This window comes from Cryptotermes secundus, unplaced genomic scaffold (genome assembly GCF_002891405.2).
Source record: "Cryptotermes secundus unplaced genomic scaffold, Csec_1.0 scaffold117, whole genome shotgun sequence".
Lineage (NCBI taxonomy): Eukaryota > Metazoa > Arthropoda > Insecta > Blattodea > Kalotermitidae > Cryptotermes > Cryptotermes secundus.
Window position 1 is genome coordinate 1,333,254 of NW_019737981.1, and position 26,728 is coordinate 1,359,981.

General features: G+C 37.1%; 1 protein-coding gene across 1 annotated transcript; it reads right to left on the reverse strand.

Moving 5' to 3' along the window:
* Positions 1–680: 680 nt before the first annotated feature.
* LOC111870532 (dihydrolipoyl dehydrogenase, mitochondrial) lies at positions 681–16,675 on the reverse strand. Its single transcript, XM_023862893.1, has 12 exons — positions 16,512–16,675; positions 15,653–15,808; positions 13,509–13,647; positions 13,324–13,424; positions 10,856–10,999; positions 9,132–9,233; positions 8,767–8,991; positions 8,350–8,486; positions 7,026–7,215; positions 5,609–5,746; positions 4,887–4,976; positions 681–3,180 (listed from the first exon to the last, which is right to left on the reverse strand). The coding sequence occupies exons 1-12, from the start codon at positions 16,551–16,553 to the stop codon at positions 3,115–3,117; spliced, it is 1,530 nt and encodes a 509-aa protein (XP_023718661.1). The 5' UTR covers positions 16,554–16,675; the 3' UTR covers positions 681–3,114.
* Between the last annotated feature and the right edge of the window lie 10,053 nt (positions 16,676–26,728).

Sequence of the window (26,728 nt, forward strand, 5' to 3'; positions counted from 1 at the left end):
GTTTTCTTAGAGTACTTGGGTTTCCCCCATCATAGGCCAAACAGTGGCCAACATATCAATTAGACTCAATCTCACCCCACCCCAAGGAAAAGAAAAACACTGCAAGTCTATCAGAATGCAAAGAGATTTCGAAAAATTCAAGTCGAACTTATTGACATATACATGTCTCTGTATCACACTGCAAATCTACCGCCTCCATCTGAAATTGGGCCCAATAATTTTAATACGACATTGTGAAAATACACGTAACTTGAATGTGGCCTCACTCTTGTACTTCCATATTTCTTGGAAACAGCAGTTGAAGTCTTGCTGATGAAGCTGAATTTCTTCTACACATTTCTTAGCGTCATTGGACCTTTTCTGTCCTCAGAAGTGACAGATGTGTAGTTTTATCGCAGTTGCAGTTCCCAAGATCTAAGTTTCCTCTCAAAAGCTGTTATTTTACAGACATTTCATTGGCAATGTAGTTCACTCTTTATAAACTGATGTTGAGGGCTGATCGTCTGACAAAGAAGTCCTACCATATATTGGCTCAAGAAACTGAAAAAGTGGCCAAGGCCCAACTAAGGTCTGTATATCCATAATATCAATAAATATGAAAGTTTTTCATTTGCAGGAACTTCCAGGAGTAGGGAGAGTTCTGGTTTAACCATTTGCAAAGATCCGCTAAAAATCTTTTCTTGTCCTATTGCTTTTATTCCACCTGAAAAGAATCCTACTACAGCAACAACAATCTCTATCTTCCAAGCAGGTACTGAGGCATTTCGAGCACCATCAATGTCAGGGAGTCAATTCAATAGACACATGCTGAAACTTTGCACCTGCAATCTCCACAACTTTGCTCTAGTACCTCAAAAACACCATTTCTCATAAGCACTTCTCCCCTAAACAGTCTAAAAAAATAAAAATATATTTGTTTTAGATAAAAAAAGTTTTACCATAAAAACTTACACGAGCCTTACCCAACAAAAGCATGCAGTCACTGCTTCATGAAATGCAGTGATACGTGATTGAATTAGGGATTTAGATTAACCTACCGTAAAACTGAAACGGACAAGAATGGACAGTCATTAACTTTTAACCTACTTTCCTTATTTTGAAAAAATAAAAGTAGATTTATGAGATCACCTTGCTGTGTATCTCCCCCCCATCAACTTTCAAAATGTCTGAACCAGTTTTTATGAAACTTGGTATGTAAATCTCAATGAAGTACTTCATAAATCCATGTGTCCCTATGTGCATCCCCCTATTGTTAACATGGAACAGCTTGATAAACACTTTCCCATGACAATGAATACAGGCAACAATGGAAGAAATGTTGCAGGTGTAGTTTTCTATGCAGTCTTTGTCATATCAAAGGAAAGTAGGCGAGTAGTTCTTATCAGAACTTCTTGTTATATTGTACTGTTCACTTTTAAAAGTACAATAAACCCTCATTATAACGGACTAATGAGGGGGACAAGATCTCCATTATAATCGATGTCTGCTACAACTGACTGAAGGGATATGTAGTACACCATACTATGCATAGCCAATATACACAATAAACATAGAAACACAATGTAATTACATGAAGGATTTTATATTGGAGTTCTTTTTTATTTTAAATTGTTTTCTGATTACAAAATCTGCTTAGTGCCTCAACATCTCTAAAAATTCACAATTTTTCAAAGCCAGATTTTGTCCGTTATATACAATATACGTCACGACCATGTCCATTATAACGAGGGTTTACTGTATTTAAAGCCATAAGAATCAAAAACAGAAGCTAATGGATCAAAATTTGGAACCCAAGTGAAATACCGTCTTCTTGGATGTGGCGCTGTGTAAATCTTTTGTGAACCGACGTTTCGGAGGTATGTACCGCCTCCATCTTCAGGGAAAAAAATCTGCAAGCGAGGAACCAGTGTGAGCAGGTGGATGCAGCCTGCTACTAGCTTATAAAAAATGACAAGTGGATATTGCCAGCTGCTAGACAAAAGTTCTCTTTGAAAATGCTTTATCCTACATTACACTTCTTATTTTGAGGGCAGCACCAAAGGAAAAGGGCGACTACATGCAAACTGCATATTGATTATCACAGCATTAAGCCTTCAAAGCACAGTCCCACTGCTTTAACATTCAGAACTGTGCAATCATATATAATGCTCAGAATAAACAGACATTTCTCTACAGATCGATAACAAGTTGCTTTGAAGGAAATGCTGTATTCTGAGACATGAACTTAATTTTTAATTACTGTTTAGGTCAACTTTGGGCTTCAAAGGTTAACACACTGATTAAGTGTGTTGCTGAAATTATATGACATGTATCTACTCCAGGGCAGCCTGTCCTTCAGTACAGGCAGACTCCAGCAACAATTCTTCTGTTACTTTTCCCTCTTATATCTGAATATTCTCCTCAGAACTCTGTTCTCAAACATCCTTACTCTGTGATCTTCCCTGTTATTTCACCAATATTATCCTTAAATATGGATGTAGTTTCTCCTAGCACATAACTGTAGGTAACAGTGGAAAACAAATTCTCACAAGATATGCCAAGTTTGGTAAGAAAGAGCCAAGCATTTTCATAAAATCTGTTATCTATTTACAGAGACAGGGGAAAAGTATGAAGCTGTACAATAACTCTTTTTATAGCCTGAAATTCTTTCTCATAACCACGTACTTTAGTCCTTGGCAGTCTTGGCTGCCCATTATGAAAGTGAATCTTCGCAGTCCTAAAAGTTAGGACACATAACTGATTTTCAATGAAGCATATAACATTGTTATGAGTTGTTTGTGTGATTCTGTGGGGTCTAAATTATTTTTACATTTCAAGAATATAATCCATGTTTAAAATTTATACAGACTTCATGTTCATTACTATGACATACCACAAACCCACGACTGCTATAATACATGCTGGAAGTTCAAATTTCTTCAACTTATGTACAGGCTAAAATGTGACTGATAACCACATAAGTCCATCCCAATTGAAATCCACTACTTCAAGAGATGTAAGTACCATAAACTGTCTCTTCATGAAAGAAAAGCAGCACATCTCTGAACAGAGGGGGCGGTGAAATCAACCAATGGGAAATGCTGTGAATCGAAGTCTCAGCTGCTTTACATCAACCTAAAAATTAATTGGCTTTCCGAAGGCTGCTGCAACGTTTGCTTCTCTGAATGCTTCTGAACACGTCTGGGGGAGGAAAAAAGAAAAATTATTCTTACACAATAAAACCTTATTCAAGTGATACAAAAAGCCAAGAGAAACAGGAACTAGAACACCAAAATCTGCTAACACATTACATACCTTTACATTTTGTTGTTGCGGGTTATTACATACCTTTATATATGTGGCACAAGTAAAAATGAGTACTTATGTCACACATATCTCTATAATCTTCTTAGAAAATTTTACAGTTATGTTGAACTTGAGGTTTTATTACCAACTTCATAAAACTGGGTACAGTACTGATCCAGTTTAATCCAGGCCATCTCTTCATACCTTATTACTCTAAGACCTACTTCAAATTTTTAAAATTATCTTCCCAATACATAACTAAATTTCTTAATCAGTTCATTTTCTTGAGGTTCTTTAACCAAAATTTCATTCAAATTCAAAATCTCAAATCTTCCACCAATTTATGGAACATCAAAGTTCACTTCCATGTTTACAAAAATCTGCCACTGGATCGTATTTCAATGTACAAGTCTACACCCTCACACCCTATTTCCTTGAAGCCCAAAATGAATACTATCCCCATCTGCACTCTAGACTTCCAACTGCTCTCTTCATTTCAGGTCTTCTGACAGAAATACTGTATGCATTATTCATCGCTCCTAGTTATGTTACATGTCCCAATCATTCCATCCTTAATGAGTTCATCATCCTGATTACATCCAGAGAAGAGTACAGACTATAAGGCTCATTACATAACCCTTTCAACCCTCTTGTTGCTTCCTCTCTCCTAGGCCAAGTACTTTCCAAAGCAGTGTCCTCAAATACAAACTACAGGTGTTAGTTTTTTTTTTTTTTAATTTCTTAGGGTGAGGTGACACTGAGTCCACTTAGTACGTCGGCCACTAATGGTCCTACTGTACCAGCCCCAGATTATAGATGATGAATGTGGAGCAGTCAGTGGAATGAGAACTGGCAGGGGAAACCGAAGTACTCAGAGAAAACCTGCCACAGTGTCACTTTGTCCACCACAATTCCCATATGACCTGACCTGGGCTCAAACATGGGCCACCTCAGTGGGAAGCTAGCAGTTAACTGCCTGAGCTATGGCATGCGCCTCAGGTGCCAGGTTATCACTGTGCCTAGAATTCTTTTTCCTTTTCCTAAGTCATTATTTGTGCATGACTGATCCTTTCCTTAATTCATTTTTTAACTTTATCTCCTCCCCTCCTCCCTTACTGCATTCTTGTTCACTTTGAGTGTCCATCCTACAGTCATTTCTCTTCTCCTTCACATTAAGATTTCCACTACATATGCTTCTGTTCTTCTATCCCTTTTGTGCAACTATCACTTTCTTTTCCTTTTTGTGTATTCCATTTCAATTTCTATTATTTGCACACTCTGACATCACTCACCCATATCTGCACTGGGTTTTCCCTGAGCATGAAAAGGATGGGTTATCATTTGTATGTGGATGTTTCAGTTGTCCTTTCTTTAATAAAAATTACCAATTTCTCACATGACGTATTTTGTTTCAATGCTCTGGGTCCTAGTTATTGGAAGTGGTCCTTATATTTTTTAAGAAATTGTGAAGGCCCAACACCCTCAATATGTGTTCTATCCTTAGGGTGAGAGGTTTCACACCAATCCACAAGAAATGGTGAAAATATAGCTTTATACACTGCTGCTCAATCTTAAACAATGAAACCTATAAATCAGCTTACTGGATGTGCATGGCAGGTCCTTGCAATGTCTTCACACGAAGCACCATACTCCATGGCTAACACAGCTTCAGCTATCAGCTCACCAGCCGACTGAAAAATGAGGTAAGAAATATGAGTGCAAACTTTGTGTTTAAAGATATTACTGCCTACTCCACATGATAAAACTTCATTTAATGCTTTTATCTGTACTTCAATACAAGCAAAGGTAAAACTGTCTCTGTACTTAATTAATTAAGCACTATGCCATTCAGACATACGGGGGAATGGAGTTATAGCTCCACCATTCTTGACCCCAGCACCAGATGGTTGTGAGTGGTCAGCTCCATGCGCCAGTGCTCTGCCTGGGGAAATCTCCCCCCCTCACAGTACTCACTGGATGGGAGGCTGGGTAAACCCCAGAGCTGCTCTGGAAGCTAGGGAGAACAGAAAAAATTTTTCCCAGCCGGGAACTGAACCTCGGCTCTCCAGCCTATAGCCCATCACTACACTGACTCCTCCTGTACTTATACAGGTGTCTTATACTGATTCCCTACTGCCTCCAAACAGGATCAGATGATATTTCCAGCTGAGATGTTCTATCCAACATTATAACAGACTACTGCATCAATGACCACAAAAGGATTAAACTTATGCACCATCCGAAAAGCTGGCTCTCTCACATGTGAGTGGGGATACAAATGCAGCAGTCTAGCTTTACAGGTGTTACTGTCAAATTAACTTACAGGTCCAATGATGTGTACACCCAGTAGTCTGTCAGTCACTTTATCTCCAAGGACCTTCACAAATCCATCGGTATCATTGTTGGTCTTGGCTCTGCTGTTTGCAGCAAAAGGGAATTTGCCAACCTTGTATTCAACACCCTAAAAATCAAAAACAAATTTAAATACAGAACAGCAACCTCCTGGAGTTTATCTTGACAGATATGACAAAACAAGAAGAACAATAATGATATAATTCATACTAATTCTACCTAATATAAATTATCAACATTCAGGAAATACTCATTCATTCATGACCTTCTACAGGGTCTAATTTTATATAACATGGCAAAATATGGTAATCTGAAATAGCAAAGCTTCAAGACATTCATAAGTATGATTGCATAATTTTACTTTTCCTGTCATAGGATTGTACACCTCTGTAAGTGCTTCTGTTCATTCACAAGTTCAGCCAGATGTATATACTCGTACAACTCTGTATTTAAATTTCTTTCTCTGTGGCCTTTAGTCCTCAAGTGAACTATATCGACCAAGCGAGCGCCGCTTGTCAGCGAAGTTAGTGCCAACTTTAGCGAACACAGGGTGTCGCATTGTCAGCACAATGGATTCCCATGGCCATTAATCTTGGTTTTCTAGACCGGAGCCACCACTTTTCCATTCAAGTAGCTCAATTATCCTCACAAGGCTGAGTGGACCCCACTCCAGACCCACTACTTCTCAGAAAATCTGATAGCACCAGGAATCGACCTGGGACCTCTGGATCTGTACCCAGGAATGGTGAGCACTAGACCACAGAGGTGGCCGTATTTAGATTTTAGGGAAAGAAATGGTGAGGATGTTATCTGGACTAAAGTAGCTGAACACTGAATTCACTATCTAGTGACAGCAATACTGAACTTCTCAATTCCATTATCAGTAAATTTGGTTCTCTTAACCACACCATATACTACAGCCTTCAACACCTCTCCAGATACAGGAAAGTCCACCAGTTCTACCACTATCCTGCACGAGCCCACACACTATGCAACTGTAAGTCATAAACTTATACCTGGCAGATTGCTTATGGGCTTTCTGGATTTAACTGTTCTACGCTATGGCTGTATTGTTTTGTGTTCAAAATGTTGAAAGTTAACATAAAGCAACTGGCAGCAAATGTGCCTCCATCACCAATGTGTCACATATTATTGTTGCCATCACACGTACACTGGCTGAGACCACATACAGGCCAATATACCCATAACCAAGAATCACGTATGCCAAAAAAGCAAATTCATATGATTCTCCTTGTTCCAATTTTACATGTATATTCTTTAAAACAGCCAGTTTTGTCCCATTCACTAGCAGTCTTACTCCTGCTGACTTACCTGTTTCCAGAAACCTGTTGAATGAGAACATAGCATATGGTAGGCTTCAGACTTACATCAGTTTTCAGATCTTCCTCTGAGCGGCCTACCCAGGCAACCTCTGGGTGCGTGTAGATAACTGATGGGACACAATTATAGTCAATGTGCACTGGACCTCCACCAATACCTTCCATGCAAACAATGCCCTCATCTTCTGCTTTGTGAGCCAACATTGGTCCATGAATACAGTCTCCAATAGCATAGATACTGCAAGAACATGAACATGGTGTTATCATTTAAAGCTCAGGTGTCTGTGGCATGCAAACAGGATGGAACAATATGACAAGGAAGACAGCCCGTAGGGAGAAACAGACACATTTGAGAATAGGATTTTCAGAACACACTTGGAAGAAGAGACATAGGATAGAAAGTGGAAGATACTCTTGGAAGTGAGATCCAGACAAACCTGAGAAGAGGGTATTCTAAATATATTAAGGGGAAAGAAACAAGATCAATACTACAGACTCGCTAAATATGACACTCAAGACACCCAGCAGAAGACCTAAACGGAGTCCCAGACAAACCCAGAAAATACTGAGAGAAAAAGAAGGATCAAAAATGAATGATGCCCCAAAACTAAAATGATCCCCCACTATAGAACATGTCTGCATATACAAAGTGATTTTGTGTCATCTCACAGTTATTATAAACAAACACGTGAAAGATATTAACAACATTACACTTTTTAAGCCTGTTTCTCCTTTCTCAAATTCACTGTCTTCACCATTCCCACTTAATTACCGTCACTGTGATATCTCTTTTGTGGGAAATTGTTAACTTCTGGTTCATAGCACTGTTGGCACTTCAGTCAAACTCAGGGTAGCTCATGGCTTCTCCTGCTCTCCTACTGCTTTTGGTGATTTTTTCAACAATTTTGTCACAGCTAGTTGTGCCACATTTCAGCCTTTCTCATGCTGTACTGACAGCATGAGACAGTGTGAATGTTAGCATATACTACAGCTTAAAATCAACCCATTAAAACGTTTAAAAATAATTAACATGCATATATCCTCTACACTGAAATTCAAGACAACATTCTGTTTCATAATTCTGATAGTAAAGAAAAATGCGTCTTCCATTCAGGCAAATATAGTTTCATGGGGAAGGCAACACAAACAATGGCCTTAAGAGAGACCCAGGAGGCATACAGAATATACTAAGAGGAAGAAAAAAAAAAAGCCCAAAACACAAGCACCAGATGAGCTCTTTCCAGCATATCTAGATATTACACAGAAGAGGATAGACACTATTCAGAGCACATGTTCATTTAGTTGCTTACATTAATAAGCGATATATCTGATTAGTTACATTTGTGTATCAAAAAGGAAAGAAAATGCATACTTGGGAATTACTGTTTGGAATCGAGAATTCACAGGAATGCGACCTTTTTCATCACGCTCAATGCCCAGTTCTTCAAGTCCGAGGTTTATAGTATATGGTCGTCGACCCACGCATACCAGCAACACATCACAGTCCAACTGGAACAGAACAAAATATATTCAGTCACAATTCCAAACATGATCTAGATGATGACTAGACCCTTCAACTGCTTCACAAACAGAAACATGTATAAAATGTACAAATCTCAAGGTATACTAACTCTTCACTTTATGAATTTGATCTTAAGGTACTTGGATGGTGCTGTGAGGATGCAGTCTAAGTGAAACATTAATTAAACATACACTTTAGCATTCACACCACAGAACCAATGCAAGACATCCTGGAATTAAAACAATGGTATAACTCCAGTCTTCTCACCTCCTCTTTCTTTGATGGGTCTTTGGCATTTTCTATGCTTACTCTGATGTTAGCCCCTTCTTGCTGTGCACCTGTCACCTTGTGGCCAAGCTTAAATTTTATTCCTTGCTTTCCTAGAGTTCGCTGGAAAGTCTTGGATACTTCGCCATCAATACCAATTCCACCAATAGAATTCAGAAATTCAACCGCTGTAACTTCTGCTCCCAAACGGCCCCACACTGAGCCCTGCAACATATGATAATCTTCAACCATGCTCTTAATATGTGTGATGATTATAAAGCAACAGGACAACATGGGCAGTAATGAGGTAACAGAATGAGGAAATGATTACACTATAAACAGAAAAAGCACACAAACAATCTCACCAATTCAAGACCTATAACACCGGCCCCAATAACAACAAGTTTCTTGGGTACAGCTGACAAGGAAAGTGCACCAGTAGATGACACTACAGTCTTCTCATCGATCTGTGAAAGACAGACAGAAGAAAATCAGATGGCATTCCAAATTAAATTCTTCTTTTGTCGAGTGACCTTAGTCCACAACACCAACTCCTATGAGACAGTAAAATGCTTTCATAACTTGGAAATAATTTCTATGAGGTAATAATAATTCAATTCAATTCTTTATTATTTATGTGCTGAGACAACAGCCACAAGGCTAATTACAGACACAGCACAGTGTAGATACAAGCGATTACATTATGGACAATCACAACATAAATTCAAAGACAAATTATAGGCAAACACTGGAAGAAAAACACGTTAATGCAGACAAGTAAACAAACGATAATAATAATACAAGGAGACGGAAAAGCTCAGTAGATACAGTCTCCAGTGTCCAGTCTGCCTCTGGAGCCCAGCCTCCTATAAAATGAGTACCATGGGCTATTTTCCTGGAGTTAAGAGGCTGGGGAATGAAGGACCACTCACCTCCATATAGTGCTGAAGTTCATGGTGAAGCTATACCTCCACTACCTCATATATCTTCATTCAATGGTGCTTAATTAACTAAACTCAGGGATAACTTTACCCTTATCTTAATCACTTTACTAGTTGTCAGTTGAGCTCAGTTTTACTGCAGTACAGTATACATGATGCTGTGTGCCAAAATCTTATTAGATGATCAGCTGTGTTAATGGTGAGTTTTTTTAATGCTAGTGAGGTGGGACTAAGTCCCTTGTATTGTGGCCACTTCTGGCCTATTGTACCATAATGCTGAGTTAAAAACCAATGTTTCACAGACCTTCTCTGTCTCCAACATTGGTCTTTAACTTAATACTACATGGCTGATTGCCCAAAAGGATTCTAGCACATTTATTCACCATGAAACCTTAAAATCTAACTTACATGATTCTGTATTTGTGGTCTTACTGTGTGGATTCTATATATTTCCAAAATTAACCATAAGCCTCTGCCATCTTTTGAAAATAGTGTGAACTATGTCAGTTTATATTTTGGCCAGTTCATATCATACGAACATGCACTTGCATTTACAAACTGTTATTTACACAATGCCAGCCATTAAACACGTTATTTCTTCTATATGAAAATGTATTAGAATCAACCGATAAAACAGATAAAGAATGCAGTTTTAAGGGTTGAAAGTGAAACGATCACTGAAAATAAATTCATAATTTGTCAGAATCCTGAGCAAGATCTGCAGAGAAGGTGTGCAACAAATTATTTTCATAACTGATATATTGATGCATTGTCTTATAATGTACTATTACTTTCTGTTAAGTTATAAAGACATAATGATGTTACCATGATATATTTAACATGAAAGGTCATGCTGGAAGAAGATATCAAACTACTGGGCATTACAGTGTCAGAATTTATTATGTCAGAAGTAAAAAAAGATCATTATGCACGATGGTCAGATGGTCAAACTGATTTCCCACATGACACACCCACTGCTCCTGACAAATACATACAATTCCCTAGTGGTGTCACCGGTAAAACAATTTTATTTGGATCTGGCAACAAAACTGATGAACATTTGCTCACTTTTACTGCTTGTATTATGGGTTAGGTGGGAGAGAAAACAGTACTGAAATGCTGAACTTAAAATATCCACTCTCGTTCACCTCTATTCCTGGGAATGGAGTAACTTCTGATCCAGTCGCAATTACGATATTTTTTGTTTTAACCACCTCACTTGATCCATCTTCTTTCAAAGCTGTAACTTCGTTGGCTCCTGTGATCTTTCCATGGCCTTTTATAAGTGTAACCTGTTAAAAAAGCAACATACAATTGCACAGACATTTAAATGCTGAGTTACATACACATGATCTATGAAGTGATGTAATTTGCTATCCTCCGAATAAATGTCATTGAAACAGAAGATAAAAGTACCGAGTCATTCTGAACTATAGTAACTCCCTGATATGTTGGGATTTTGGACTTTATCCATCGTCCTGGTTTTTAAGATAACAAATAAAAACACGACGTTTCGGAAACTGGATCTGTTTCCGTCCTCAGGTGAAGGAAAACACCTATTCAGTTGGGTCCGTTAGAAAGAGCTAGCCTCAATCAGTTTCAATCCAGTTTCCGAAACGTCGTGTTTTTATTTGTTATCTTAAAAACCAGGACGATGGATAAAGTCCAAAATCCCAACATATCAGTGTGTTATACACCATCGTCAGAATCCTATAGTAACTACTTATAGTAACTCCACTGAAAAGACGAGGGTGCCACAAATTTTAACAAACACTTCCTTTGTGCTTCATAGTTTACACCAACTTGCTTGCCAGAAGAAATTATAATTACAGGGTGCTGGCCCTAAATGTCAGTAAAATATAGTATTAAACAGGGTTATTCAAAAAGAATGAACCGATTTCATGACGCATTGCTTCAGTTCTCAAGCATCATCATGAAATGAGTCAGTGACCATTTGAAAGAGGAGTTATCTAAGTTGTGAACGGCTGCCACAGGGGCACTGAAGTCACGTCGTTCTTCCAGGAACGTTCAGTTGTTCGTTTACCCTTGGAATGGAGAGTCCTCAGCAAAAGGCATTCTGAGTTCTCGTGTTTGTGAAAACAAATTCGGTTGTCACAGTGCAGCATGCTTTTCGAAGGTAATTCAGCATTAATCTGCCCTGTCCTAGAACATTCGACGGTGGTTTCGACAGTTTCAAGAGAGTGGGTGTCTGTGTAAAGGAAAAAATCCAGGACCACGAGTCTTGGAGGAACAAGTGGCGAGAATCCGTGCTGTGTTTGAGAGGAGCCCGCGGAATTCAACAAATCAAGCTAGCCATGAGCTCGCGATCCCTCAATCCACTGTCTGGCATGTTCTAACAGTACGTCTACATTTGAAACCACACAGACTGCAGGTCGTTCAGGCACTTACCAATGACAACAAAGGGAAGCATATGGAATTTTGCGATTCAATGCTGGAGATGATGGAAGATGAAACCTTCATTTCACGTTTAATTTTTAGTGATGAAGCGACTTTTCACTTGAGCGGCAGTCAATCGTCACAATGTGCGTATTTGGGGAACAGAGCACCCACATGAAACAGTTGAGAATGAAAGAGATTCCCCTAAGGTGAACATCTTCTGTGCTGTATCTCAGGACAAGGTTTATGGTCCCTTTTTCTTTGAAGGAAACACCGTTACAGGACAAACCTATCTCGATATGCTCCAAAACTGGCTCTTCACTTCACTGCAAGCAGATTCGCATGACTTCATTTTTTAACAAGCTGGAGCACCGCCCCATTGGCACCTGATGGTCTGGGCTTTTTTAAATGAAAAAGTGCCCTGTGATGGATGGGTCGGAAGGGGGCCAAAGACCTTGCTCTTTGTGCTTGGCCTGCAAGATCCCCAGACCTCACCGTGCGTGATTTCTTCTTGTGGGGATATGTACAAGATCACGTTTGTGTTCCACCGCTACCCTGACTTGGCTGGAGTTTTGTATTACTTTCCTTTAATAAAATATGGCGTAATAAAATCGGTTCATTCTTTTTTAATAATATATTATATATAATTTTTTATATATATATTTTTTATAATATATTATATATTGTACATAATTTTATTATTTATCTTTTTGATAGTGTGTTAATATTTTCATCATGATTAACAATGGTAAGAGTGATTATTTATTGTTAACAAATTCTAACCCTTTAGGCCTTTGGGCAAAAGGATTTCAGGAATGATGTATTTAATGATGTGACTTGTTCAAGTGTTACTGTTGTAGCAATTATGAATGCCAAATAAAATGAATGAATGAATTTAGTGACCACAGTCACATAATACTTTATTTTACTGACACTTTTGGCTGGACACACTAAATTTAAACTTAAATCTTCCAATGATATTCAAAACACACTTCACTTCTCTTATGTTTTTTGTGGGCTTCCTCAGTTCCTCCAGGTAAGTGATACAACAGTACCTTAATATTAGGCCATGACTGCTTCCTTCCACATTACTTCCAGTTCATTATTCATTATCATTCAATCATTCAACATGATACAGTCTGAGTTTCTGACAATATTAATAAACTACAACTAAATAATTATTAATTTATAACCTGCAATATGAAGACATGATATTTACCTTATTCTGCTTAAACAAATGCACAATGCCTCCTGTCAGGGCTTTTACAGCTGCTAATTTGGCACCCATGAACTTCTCCAGATTCAATGAAACCTGGGCAACTTAAAATTGGAAGTCAATTAGTTACTTAAAGCATGACACAAATTAGATCCTAAGGTTACATTTTTAAGATGCAACAAGTTTACCTTCAATTCCTCTGTTCTTGAAATCTTCAGAATGGGCCATGTGATAGTAGTGTGAATTGTTTAATAAAGCTTTGGAAGGTATGCAACCAACATTAAGGCAGGTACCACCAAGCGTAGCTTCCTTTTCAATGCACACGGTCTGAAACATTCACATATATGAAGCTTATACGGTTTCTGTACTTCTGTAAAGGCATGTTTTACTGAACGGAAGGCCTTACAACTCTTGCTTCATGATTATTATGTACATCGGGGGTACCTGGAACACATTACTACATGGATCCTAATCTATATACCACCTACAGCCCAGTGCACTACTAGAGGGGTAGCAGTGTCGTGAGTCTGGAGACTACATTACTGTTAGTTACATCATGGACTGCAAAGTTTGTGACTGGGAAATGTGAGAAACATCAATAGGTGCAGGAAGTTAGTACAAGTACTATTATTTATGTTCCCAAAACATATCCATTACCTGCCAACCCTGCTCAACTCTCCCCAGCCATGATCACCAAAATCTACAGTTCAATTTCTAATTTAACATCAACCTGCTGATGACAACCATTGTGTCAGTTTTGCATGGATTTTTTGAACTCTGATTTTACTCTGATTTTGTGTGTCATAATATGTTCATTATAAGTTTAATTCTGATGTTAACAAATGCATGTGGTCATCAAAAGCTCTGATAGGCCAGTGGCCAAAGTAATATTGTTATGGTGTATGATTATTTCATTGTATGGCTTCAAGATGCAGTATTTCATAATGCAGCTAGAAGTACAAATTTCCAATAATGTAATAACTTCATTAGCCAGTTCCTACAATTGTATACACATGACCACTGTTACAACAGACTTCTCTGGTGACATGCTTCAAGAGTGATGTGGGGAAAATTCTGTCAAAATTATATCCAGGCAGTGTGATGGCCAATGCCCCTTATCACAGCAATAAAATTCACTGACACATCAAGACATAGCACAACCTATGATCGTAGGACTGAGTTCATACTGTGGACCAACATGAGAAGGATAACTGCCATCTTGTCACTGCAACTTGAACCCTATCAAGCTGGTGTGGAGTCAACTGAAGGGATATGTCGATGCCACAACAAAACCTTCAAACTGTGGAAGATTCACCTGCTGGTAGATGCAAAGCTAGAAGAGGTCAACACTGAGAGATGGCAAGATGCTATTCATCATGTCATTCAGGAGAAGCTAAGCATGTGGGAATTGGTTGGTCTTACTTTTAACACAGTGGAATTAACCTGCTGTAAATGCCAGAGATGATGAAACTTCCAGTGACCTATTTGATCCAAACTCCGACTTAAGAGGGAATAAATCCACTTCCTAACAGTGACTAACTGTTCCTTCAAATCCTCGTTATTAATAATAATTACACATTATTATATCATATAAAATGTGGATTTCATGCCCTTATAGTAAGAAAAGGTGTCCAATGATAAGTGACTGTTATAAAATGTACTGGTACTGACTCAAAATACAGATGACAGTGGGCACAGTTTCATAATGTGCAAAAGCTGCGAAAAACATGCCAATCATGGCAACTTCAGGAGGAAGGATATTCATCTCTATATTTACACAAGGATAACGCTTAGAGTGAACATAGTTTAGTTATATAGAGTGCCATCATCTTAGACCTGCTAAGGCAGAAAGAGATGAATGTTCCTCTCAACTAGTTGGGAAGCAGAGATCCAGACAGCTAGCATAAGTGACAAACCTGGCCCAACACATTACAAATAAAACATAACCAGATTACAGCATATTCTGAAAATGTGTTGCTATACATGCATTCCTGGCACATCCATAAAAAGATTACATTCAACTGTCATACATCCTTTTCTTTTTAAATACAGTTTACTTCAAGTGATTCTCAAGAACATTCAAGCAGTTTTACCTGATATGTCTTCAATGAGCATTCAGCATTAAAATTACAATATACTGAATATAATGAAGTGTACAGTGTGGGATTTGTTCGCTTGACTACTGATCATATCACAAAACCAAACCTGTCACACATTACTGTTCTGTGCCTATTGAAACCTATGAAATATAGTCTCCACCTTGGATGGAGAAGCAGACAGAAGTATGAGATAATGCCACTCATCAAATAACTGTAACTACAGGTCTACTTACATTCATTCCAAGTTGTGCTGCTTTAATAGCAGCAACATACCCACCAGGACCTGATCCAATGACTACAACATCTGCTTCTTGGCCACTTGAATATAATCTGCTCTGCAGGGCTGAGAGAGATGGTGTCACCCTTTGGCAATGTTGCATGCATGTTGGCTATAAAAAAATTGGTTCAGGTTATGAGATATGCACAATACCCACAGCCTGATCTACATTAGTATTAAAGACCCAAGACGTATAAACCGAATAAACTTGTATAATACCAAGATATTTTACACTACAAAATACAAAAATTTGCAACAACTGACACATGGAAAGTATCAGTTTTTTAATAATATTTAGGTAATCTTTGGAACTGGTGCTACATGGGGGCTATGGTATTCAAAATTCCCCCCACATCAGCAAAATCACAACACTTTCTAAGGCCTCATCAAAACTATTCTAGCATATTTAGCCTCGCAATTTGTTAATAAACTAAAATCGTCCTCAGTTACTAGAAAAGGAACCACTTCAATTTGTTTGTTCTGTATAGTGGTGGTTACACCACATAGAAAACACATCGAGCAAAACGAAACTAAAACTACTATTATACACCGGCACAAGAAACAAAATCTACACACTTAGAAAAATAACCTCAAACCTACTCAAAATAGAATTTTTCACGCTTCCATCTGAAATCGTTTTAATTTGCTGCAAATAATTCAAAATCACATGGAAGTTCGAAGGAGTGCATTAAGTACTAATCCAATGCATGAACTATAGTAATACATTCTCCATGAGTTAGTACACCTTTGTAAGTCCTAGGGCATTATTAAAACAATCAACATTACAATTATAATAAGCACTCAATTTCACTCACTTTCAACGTAGAACAAACTCGACCTAAAACCTTAGACTGCATAATTTCGACCTTTCTTTTCTGCAACACCAAAAAGGTTTACCGCATGGTTACCAATATTCAGTTAAAAAGGTATTTCAACTAAAGCGAATTCGCAACGGGGAAGTATTCGAAATGTGACCACTATCATTCACTTGGTAAACTTTTGCATTGTACAAGCAAGGCCGTGGGCACACCAAGAAAACTACAACCGCAACGCAACCGCGATTGCCGAGAAATGTCGCTGAATTAAAGCAGGCAACTGATTTCCAGATTAGCAGGCACAAAGCACAAACTAAGACTTACTTACGTTCGATTACTTGTTTACATCATCTCAAGTGGGTGTGTTTGCCCGTCAATTGTCTGAGGTGTTTGCATTATGTTAGCAGATATATTCTGTATTTTGATCCTATTCTAAGCTTTGGATATAACATATACATATATATATACATATAACATATATATATATACACACATACTAGACCTACTAGACTTATCTCATGAGAAAATTTTTTCCTAAGCCAAATCTATTTTGTTCCATCTACCATAATCTGGGTGGCGTTTGTCATATATGCCAGGCTCTTGCTCAATTAACTGCACAAAAACAAAATTAGCAACTTCGTCAACTTTTCGTGCCTCTTAACAAACAAATCACAAATGAATAACTGAAGCCCGTTAGAGATCCGCTGATACTTGGAAACCACGCGGCAACACAATTGTGAGAAGACTGGCATGCTCCGTTGCCTGGAAGTTGAGTGTCTCAGTCTCCCCGCAAGTTGCGTTGCCGTTTCCTCAATTAGCGCTGCTCCATTCATTCACTGATTCTATACAGGAGATACATTTTATTCGTAGTCTTGGCAGCTCTGCAAACTCGGACGTCAAAAATTGGTACTAGGAACACGAAGAAATTGTTTATTGTACATAGCAGATTAATACACGTGATCCTAAAGAATCATTCGGGATCCGTGACCAATGCAAATACATGTAGGCTAAAACAAATTTAGCAAGATTTAAAGAGCAATAATTACTTCAAGAAATTTTATTATTATTGATAAATATTTTAATACATCAAAACATTTTAACTTATATTTGTATGTATATGTATTTATATTCACTGTTTTGAATTTACATGGCAAGACAGTAGCAACAGATTTAACGAACAATGACACATTTTATTGTTTATTGTTATTAAATAACTCCACAAATCCTGTACAGGGCTTTAGCACCCATAGGATATAGAGCTAGTCAAACTTATATAAAGCATGATGATCGTCAAAAGCCCGGAACATGTAGAATAGTAACACTTCAGTAAACGCCAGTTAATGAAAAGAAAAGTTATGATTGATGGATATGGCACATACTAGTGACATAGACAAAAAGAACATACGAATGAAGAAAGTTCTGAAATTGTGAAGCACCGTTTTTCACACATTTTTTGCCCAATACTTTGAACAAGATCGTCACTACGGATGACAGACCACTTTGCTCTTCATCTTGAATATTCTACAACATTGTCTTAAGCGATCTTAAGTTCTTTCACTCCTTACGTTCTTGCCGTAACCTGCCTAGCAGAATTCATAATTGTTTCTGCAACACTCATATTTTTAGCTTGAAGAAAGTGGATTTGCATTTACATTTACATTTATTTTCACTTCATGGAGCCAATCATCTCCCCATAGAGCTGGATATAAAACGTCACACATTACAAATTCATGATGACTACACATCATATGCCCTTTGTCCAATAAAATATATTCAGGCCTCACGCAGACAGCACAAGTTGTCAAGACCACACACCTAGGCCGTGGAAAAACCACTGTCAAATTCACACCTTGCCATTCCATACACACTGGCCAGCCATATCATCAATACAGATTCATTATAACATATAAAAACAAATACTTTCACAGCTGGAGGGATTACCAGTCACAGGGCACATCATAACTCACTGTAGAGATAAGAAGAAACACTATGTGACAAGTTATGTGATCGTTTACAAGGAAATGAGTCATGTGATGCTACAGCATGAGCAAGCTCTCCCCTGCTCCTACATTAGTTGTTTAAAATAAATGGAGTTTACTTTCCGGTATATATAAAGAACTGATTGTCAAAATGTCATCATAAACAAAATGTTTGTATACAAAGCTGCTGCTTTAACAAGTAAACAGTGATATCTGGAAGTGCCCACAGAAATGTATATACAGAAAAATAGTGGCTACATTGGACCCATGCAAATTTAGCTACCAACAAGCAGTATGCTTTTACTGACGTCATTTTTCGTTTCATAGTTATTAGACAGTAAAATAAAAATCAAAATCTGTATTGAATCACTGCAATAAGGAATAGCCTAATTTCAAACAAATTTTGATTCTTAGTCCCCCTGGAATTGACACTGGGCACTTAGATAAATAACACTGTAATAATTATTTATCTTAAGGGGATGTATGCAAAGGTATGAAGTCTGGTACCTCAGCATTGCTTCTGAGCTAGTAACTGTGGAGAAGTGAAATTTAGTTTAAAGAAGCTTCTTATGTACTAAATTAATAACTTGGTGTCATCACATCAACATGGCTGGAGCCCGTATTTCTGAAATAAATTTAAACCACTCAGAAATGGAGTGATTCTTTACATATTGAATGTTTGATAATTTAGTGTTGCAGAATTATTAAAAGACTTACCAAAAATTAAAAGGACCTTGGAAAATGAATGACAAAAGAGAAGAAAGCAGTAGTTAAAAGAAGTGTTTACTTCCAGCTGCCAAAAGTGAAAATCAGTCAAATGTCAGCCAGGCTCTCATGACCATAGACAGTCACTTATATGAAATATTCAAGTTCATAAGGTTGACAAAAAGAAATGTAAATTGCATTCTGCTTGAGAAGTTTTCTTATGGAACTTTCTTTATTACATAATTTTTCATAATAATATATCCATAATACATCTGGTTATAACTGCATTAGCAAATTCATCTTCTGTCCCCTTATATCAGTGAAATCTATATATCAAGCACATTTCCTTAGTAGTATATCAAAATATTTGCTCATATGATACAGATCTGATTATATCACTTGAGATGTTTTATTCATTTCTGCTTAGTACATCTTGTATGCTTCATCTATACTATGATTCAAGCATGATGGTGCGTGAATTGTGGTTTGCTGCACTAATGAGCCACAAGGCTGCAATGCTGTGAGATCTTTTACTTATACTGGACTACACTAAGCCTGACATCACATGTTCAGGAGCACACTCGTATGATGTCAACATCATGCCATAGGCTCATAATTCTCGTCCTTTCTTAAAAGAGTCAAACACCTTAAAGACTCTAGCATGTTTATACAAAATTTGATATTTGAATTCTCAGTCTTCCATTTTTAAAGACAACAAAATGTTATGCTAAAACAAGACAGATATCTAAGACACTTTAACTTTACATATACACGCAACTTAAACTGTGAAAAGAACAAGAGAAAGCAGGTGATATGAGTAGCAAAGACTGAAGGATGGTAACAACATTACTTTACCAGCTACTGCACAACTAACAGCCACCCACCATCTTGTTTGAATCCTATACAACAATACAAACTCTGGTGGAGAAATGAGAAGTTATCACTGTATGGCATGAAGATACACAGTTAAACTACAGCACTGAAAATAACATCCATTCCTCTAATAATAGGACAGATGAGACAAACCAGAGTTGTCAGAGGATATCATGAAACAAGTAAGAAATGTTTAAATGGCAGACTAGACTTTGAAGTATTAGTATAATTATGATTCCACTTCAGCAGTTTACAACTAAAATTGTCAATTTGGGGTGAGAATACAGGAATTGGTACAGTATTTTAGGTTTTAAGGCCTCTATGTGGCAGAGGGAAGGACACAGGGAACCAATCAAAGAGTATCAAAACTGCTATGACATGTGGTCTTCAATCAGCGTGGTTTATAAGCTGTTTGATAACATTTCAATTGCAGAAATTGCATGGTGTCTGTTAAGATGAGATGACACGTATGTATGGTCAAAGCCCTTATCACGGCCTATGACGATACACCATAACTGCAAAAAAAACTGTTTCTAAACAGGAGAAATGTTGGAAGATAAAATAGTAATAAACTTTCTACTTCCACTTATGTTCATTGGTATATTTTTGTCAAATGCTTAAAATGTATCCCCCCTTTTGGCACCATTTTCTTGTAATAATAATAATAATAATAATAATAATAATTTATTCTTATATTCAAGTAGATCCAATTACAGGGCAAGAAACGGGTTGCCACACCATTGGATATAGAATGCGTAAAAAAACACAGCATGGGGCAAGTCTGATAGGCTAGGAAGGAAATGGTTATGGCCTCTGAAGGTACTATTTACTGACAAAGAATCTCAGCAAGTAGCTGGTTTTATGGATGAAAGTCAAATCAGATATCTTATGAATACAAGTCACCCTGCTTACTGTTCATGGTGTCTTTAATTAAGATGCCTGAAGTCAAAACAGAAATGGAAGGAGAAAGAGTTATTTCCTTCTTGAAGGTATACTCTCAGCATTTGAATGAACACAAAAACTCCCACAGTAGATGGTATCTGTCTGGATATCTCCAATTATGTATCAGATTAAGTGTTTCTCCAATTATTAATCTAACTGATGCCATGTTGCAGGGTCTTCATTTAGCACTGTTATTTAACTGGCTGTCTGGAACCCAAAGACCATCTATTATCATATAAGACAAGAGCCAGTTCTATCAAGTTCAGATCTAACAATGTGGCAGCAGACAGAGATATTGGGTTTTCGGACTTTATCCATCATCCTGGTTTTTAAGATAACTAAGAAAAAACACGACATTTCACAACCTGGATCTGTTTCCATCCTCAGGTGAGGTAAAACACCTATTCTGTTGGGTCCCTTAGAAAGAGCTAGCCTCAATCACTGTCCAGGTGTTTTCCCTCACCTGAGGACAGAAACAGATCCAGTTTCCGAAACATCATGTTTTTTCTTAGTTATTTTAAAAACCAGGATGATGGATAAAGTCTGAAAACCCAGTATCTCTGTGTGTTATACACCATCGTCAGAATCCTATAGTAACTAAATGTGGCAGCAGAACTCTGAGTTTCATCACTGCTAATATCAATGTTTGCCATTGGATATGATCCTGAGTCAGTTCAACCCACCTCCTTCCTCACAAACTGTATCCTTAAGATCTACTTTAACATTATCTTATCATTCCCTTTTTGAAGGCCATTTTCCAAGATGTTTCCCATAAAATTTCTGAATGTATTAGCCTCTCCCACCTGGCCGTATGCCCAGCCCACTGTTTCTAGATTTCACTACTCTGACAGTACTAGGTGACCTGTACAAATTACATGGAACCTCTTTATCTAATATCCTAAACTGCCCATTTACTTCACACTGTATTTCTCAAAGACATTCAAAATGTAGATAATGAAAATTGAGTTTGAAGGCTGAAGAGAGACATATGAAAGACAGAACAAAAGATAATATTTGGTGTTTACAGAGTTAGGCAATGAGGGTCTCGGGGATTGACAAAAAATGCCACATTTTGTGTGAGAGAGAGAACGAGCCTTTGCACGCGAAATGTTATAGAATATAGTAAAATGAAACATCTCCTGACATAAAGGGCATTTAAATTAAGTATCTGAAAGCATTAGGATGAGGGAATTTAGTGACTCAGCACAGCAGTATCACTGGAATAGGCCCAAGAGAAAAAATAGGCAAGTTATATAAGAATCATGTAAAAAATTAAAATTTCAGGTTCAGAAATTGGAATGAACTAGTTCTTGGTTTAAGTGATGTGATTATATGATAAGCATGGTTTCAGATCATGTTTGGGATAGAAAGTTTTGCTGATGAGCAAAGAGAGAGGGTCCATGCCATCAGAAGAAATACTACCAGCCATGCTGGGGGCGGGAGGCACACGATGATACAAAATCAGAATGGGAAGATAAAAGGAAGCAGAACAAAGAGAACTAGAAAAAGTTAAACTAGTATAAATGACCAAGACGGACAAGGATAATGACAGATGATTTCATGACAATGTATCATCTGCAGAGATCATGCAATGCTAAATGAGATATGGGAATTACAGTGCAGTGGGTAGTGGGGGAAAGGCTGAATGAACGTATTTACCTGGAAAGACAGATGAAAACGTCAGGCAGAATTAAAACTGGCCACCACCAAAATACAAGTCACATGCATTACCACTGAGCTGACACATTAGATGCATTAAAAGAACTATTCAATTACAAGGAAAGACAGATGATATACGCTGTGCTATTCTTTATGATGATTTGTTCATAATGTGGTGCTCAATGGTTCATTAAACGCCATTTTATCAACACAAATTCATCTCTTATGATACATTTTATGATTAAATCATCCTATAAGCAATAAAAATATCAATACTCATATCAAAAGTTGGACATTACAAAAAGTTATGTAAGATATTAACACTAGAACACTGCCCACTATTGGTTAATATTCAGAATGTACTATATAGAATGCCTAGGCTATACAGAGAACATGGTCAGTTGCATGTCATAAACTAAGCTTTGTCTCTCTCCAGTAGCAGTGGCTATAATGTGAGAAAAATTCCTTCTGACAATATTTTAACCTTTTAGCATGCAAAAATATCCATGTAATATCTGTGATAAAAATTCAACTCTTAAAAATTCTTATGACATGGGGCTGAAGTATTATTTTGAGTTTCATACAAACCTCTAGTTTATTTTCAGTACGTATATGAAAATCTCCTAGAGCTACTTACACGTATTATTGATTGTTGTGTTGTGACGGTTTTCAGTAAGAAATAATATATGAAAATCTGTGTTTAGGAATGGCTCCTTTACAGCTATTGATTACAGTTCACTGATTTCATGGGTTTAAAGCTGAATGAAATTCAATTTTCATTTGCAACTTTAAATAACTAAAAAATTAAACCAAAATCTTTCCCTAAATCTCATAGTGGCTCTTTTTGGAACAGTTTGCTTTGTGATCAGTCTAACAGGACTTAACACCACACTTCTACATTTATGCAGTATGTCTGCAGCCAATAGTTCCCAAGTCCCAATTTTGCAGCTCTGAGATTTCAGAAAGGTAGCATGACGTTATTGTCAACCCTGGGCACACATGCTCTGGCAACATATATATCATGAATTTACTTTGCTGAAATATATAAAAGATCAAAACAGGCTGCTATATAAGTACATCTATTTTGATATCAGAAAACTTAGTGAGTTTTGGTTGCCAGATGATATAGTATCTATAAAAGGACACTATAGAAATGTGGTAGAACATTACACTCACATATCACTTCATTCACAACTAGAATACAAATGAAATATTGTTGGTTATCAGGTACATTTCTGTTGAACAGTCCACAGTTACTTGATACAGGAGTCTCCATCTTATTCTCTATATTTGCCTCTGCATATTTTACACTAATAATGTGTCCTATATTAAAATATAACAGGGAAGAATATGAATTATGAGTAAGGATATCTGAAAGTCAAATCTCTTTAAATATACCGTACAAGAATTTGCCATTATAAGCTATTAGAACCATATCAAGGATTCCCTTCATTTTCTTTGTTTTGTTTCATGTATGGTCTTCTGGAATTTTTCAGTCCATTTACAAGGTATGATTCTGTTTATTCTAACATGGCTATCAAAGTAGCCATACAGGCCACTGTTTCTCAACCAGAGATCCACGGACAGCTGCTCATTCAAATTTCTAGTTAGTATTACATAATATTTATTTCACCAGAGCTGAAAAAGGGATATTAGACTAGTGAACTTTTTAATTTCTTTTCAGCATCTGAATAGCCAGTGTTGAATATTACTGTTACCTTCCCTCTCTCCTTTTGTTTTTAACATGGTGCTTGATGGACTGGCGAGAAAGAGGACACGGAGTTTTGGGGTTGGTCACTGCAAATCTTAAAGTGACGAGGTAGAGTCATGGTACAAACATCAGTTACTGAGAACATAGGTAATGACTGGTATCACCCACCTAATTATTTTCCTAACCACAGGGTTCCTTCCCAATGTACAGCACCACAATCCACACCCCCACACTTACTTTCACTGCAAAATGTAACATATCAGGGCACAGTCCCTTTCCATTGAATAAACCATGCTCCACACCTACACCTTTAATTCCAATGTGAGATCTACATATTGGGCTGCATACTCTTTTATTTTTCACTCTGAAGAAGACAACTGCAATACATGCTGAAATATTGGAACAACTTCAACACAAAGCAGCTGAACCCAGAAAGCCAAAAGTATATACTAAATAATAGGTCACAAAAACCTAATGATGAGAAACAAACACTGATACAGTCTGGCAAATAGATGCAACCCCTTCCAAAAAATTAAGTGAATACTCCGCTTCCATCCCTGATTTCAGGAAGTGTCCCATCTCTCTTTCTTAAGCTACTTCCCACTTATAGTCTTCTGCTGACCAACAATCTGCAATTATTCTGTTGTTTAAATGGATATACACTATGCTAGTCCTTAAAAACACTAAGCTCTAGAGGTGTTTTCTCATAATTTCCTGTTTACCATTCCTAAAATAGGGCTCATTTGCTTAGTCTCTCTGCTTCTTATGTGGTTCTGAATGACCATTATCAATGACACCCTACTTATATAATCTGGGCACATCCTCACCCTAGTCTTGTTAACTCTGAAGATAGAGCACTAAGCTCCTCAAAAATGCTGACAAATCCTATTCACTTACAATACTATAAAGTATCATAGAGCAGAAGATTATATCTGAAGTAAATAAATTAGTTTAAACACGATAGTGATAATTGCATTTGTAAACTACTATTTGTACTGAACAGTGTACTGGTCCTTGGAAAACTTGCCACACTTTTAACAGTCCATGAATCGTACAAGGTTGAGAACCACTGGTTCAGATTACATTGAATTGAACATTCTCATATAGATACGTTTGCATTGTCCTAAATACAATTATTTGACCACCTCTAACAATTATTGTCAGCTTATGATAGCTTTCATTCATGAATTTTCACACATCTAGACTCTGCTAAGATCTGATGTTTTACACATATCAAAGAAACCAGTCAGTTTTCTATTATGAAATGTTCAAGTATTTAGCAGGAGGTATAATAATTCTTACTGTTTATTTTTTGCAACTATCCTACATGACCAAATATTCAGTGCAGAATCTAGTTCAATACTGAATTCTGCAATAACTGAAGAGAAAACAATATATTTAAATCATCAATATGGAAACATATAAATTACAATAATACATCAGTCTTCTTCAAAACTCTTGTTTCATCTCATTCATTTGATAACAACACAATCAGGAGCCTTATCAGTGTTTAATATGTGAAGAGGCCTGCCAGGATTGTGAACCCACATGGGCACATCATTTTGCAGTATAAACCTGAAGCCACTTTTCTAACTCATAAAATTTTACTGTATACACAGAAGGTCATACATACCCAGCGGGGTTAAATGGACAATTTTAAAAATTTGCAGGAAGTCAGTCTTACAAAAATAATCCAAAGGCCCAGCTATAATTTATCTCACAAACTAATTACTGAGCTTTAAAACTTTACATTGTATAATTAATGGTACTCTACGCTACAATAACTCTAAATACACAACTCTTTTCTGCTAGTTCCTCTCTACCACCAAGTGACATGAATAACAAATTAAAAGGTTAAATACAGAGATACAGCAAATGACATATATTGTCACTGTCATAGTAATGGAACACAAATAGAACATAAATGTGATTGCATCAGGTGCAGAAATGAAAGAAAAGTCACTCTCCTCAGTTCATCGGAGTTGATTTCCCTTGCTTAATGTTTAACTGCATTTCTAATTGAAAATACCTAAAAATTCAAAACTCCAGGAGAGAAATATTTGAAACAACAACTAACACTTGCAGCACACATTTTACTCTTGTTGCTGTATTTAATTTTATTTTTAAATTTAAAAGCTTTTGGAATGAAGTCATTAAATTATTAATATGTTTCAGGACAAGGCAAACTATTAACAGCAGTCTTGAATTAGTTTCTCTTTGTGCAACAGTAGTTCTAGTTCTGCTACAGACAGAACTCAGCTATTGTTAATGATGAAGTTAAAAAGAAAAAAAACAGCAGCCAACTAAAGCAAAAGAGTTTTTAATAATCTGAAAATGCATCAACTTCC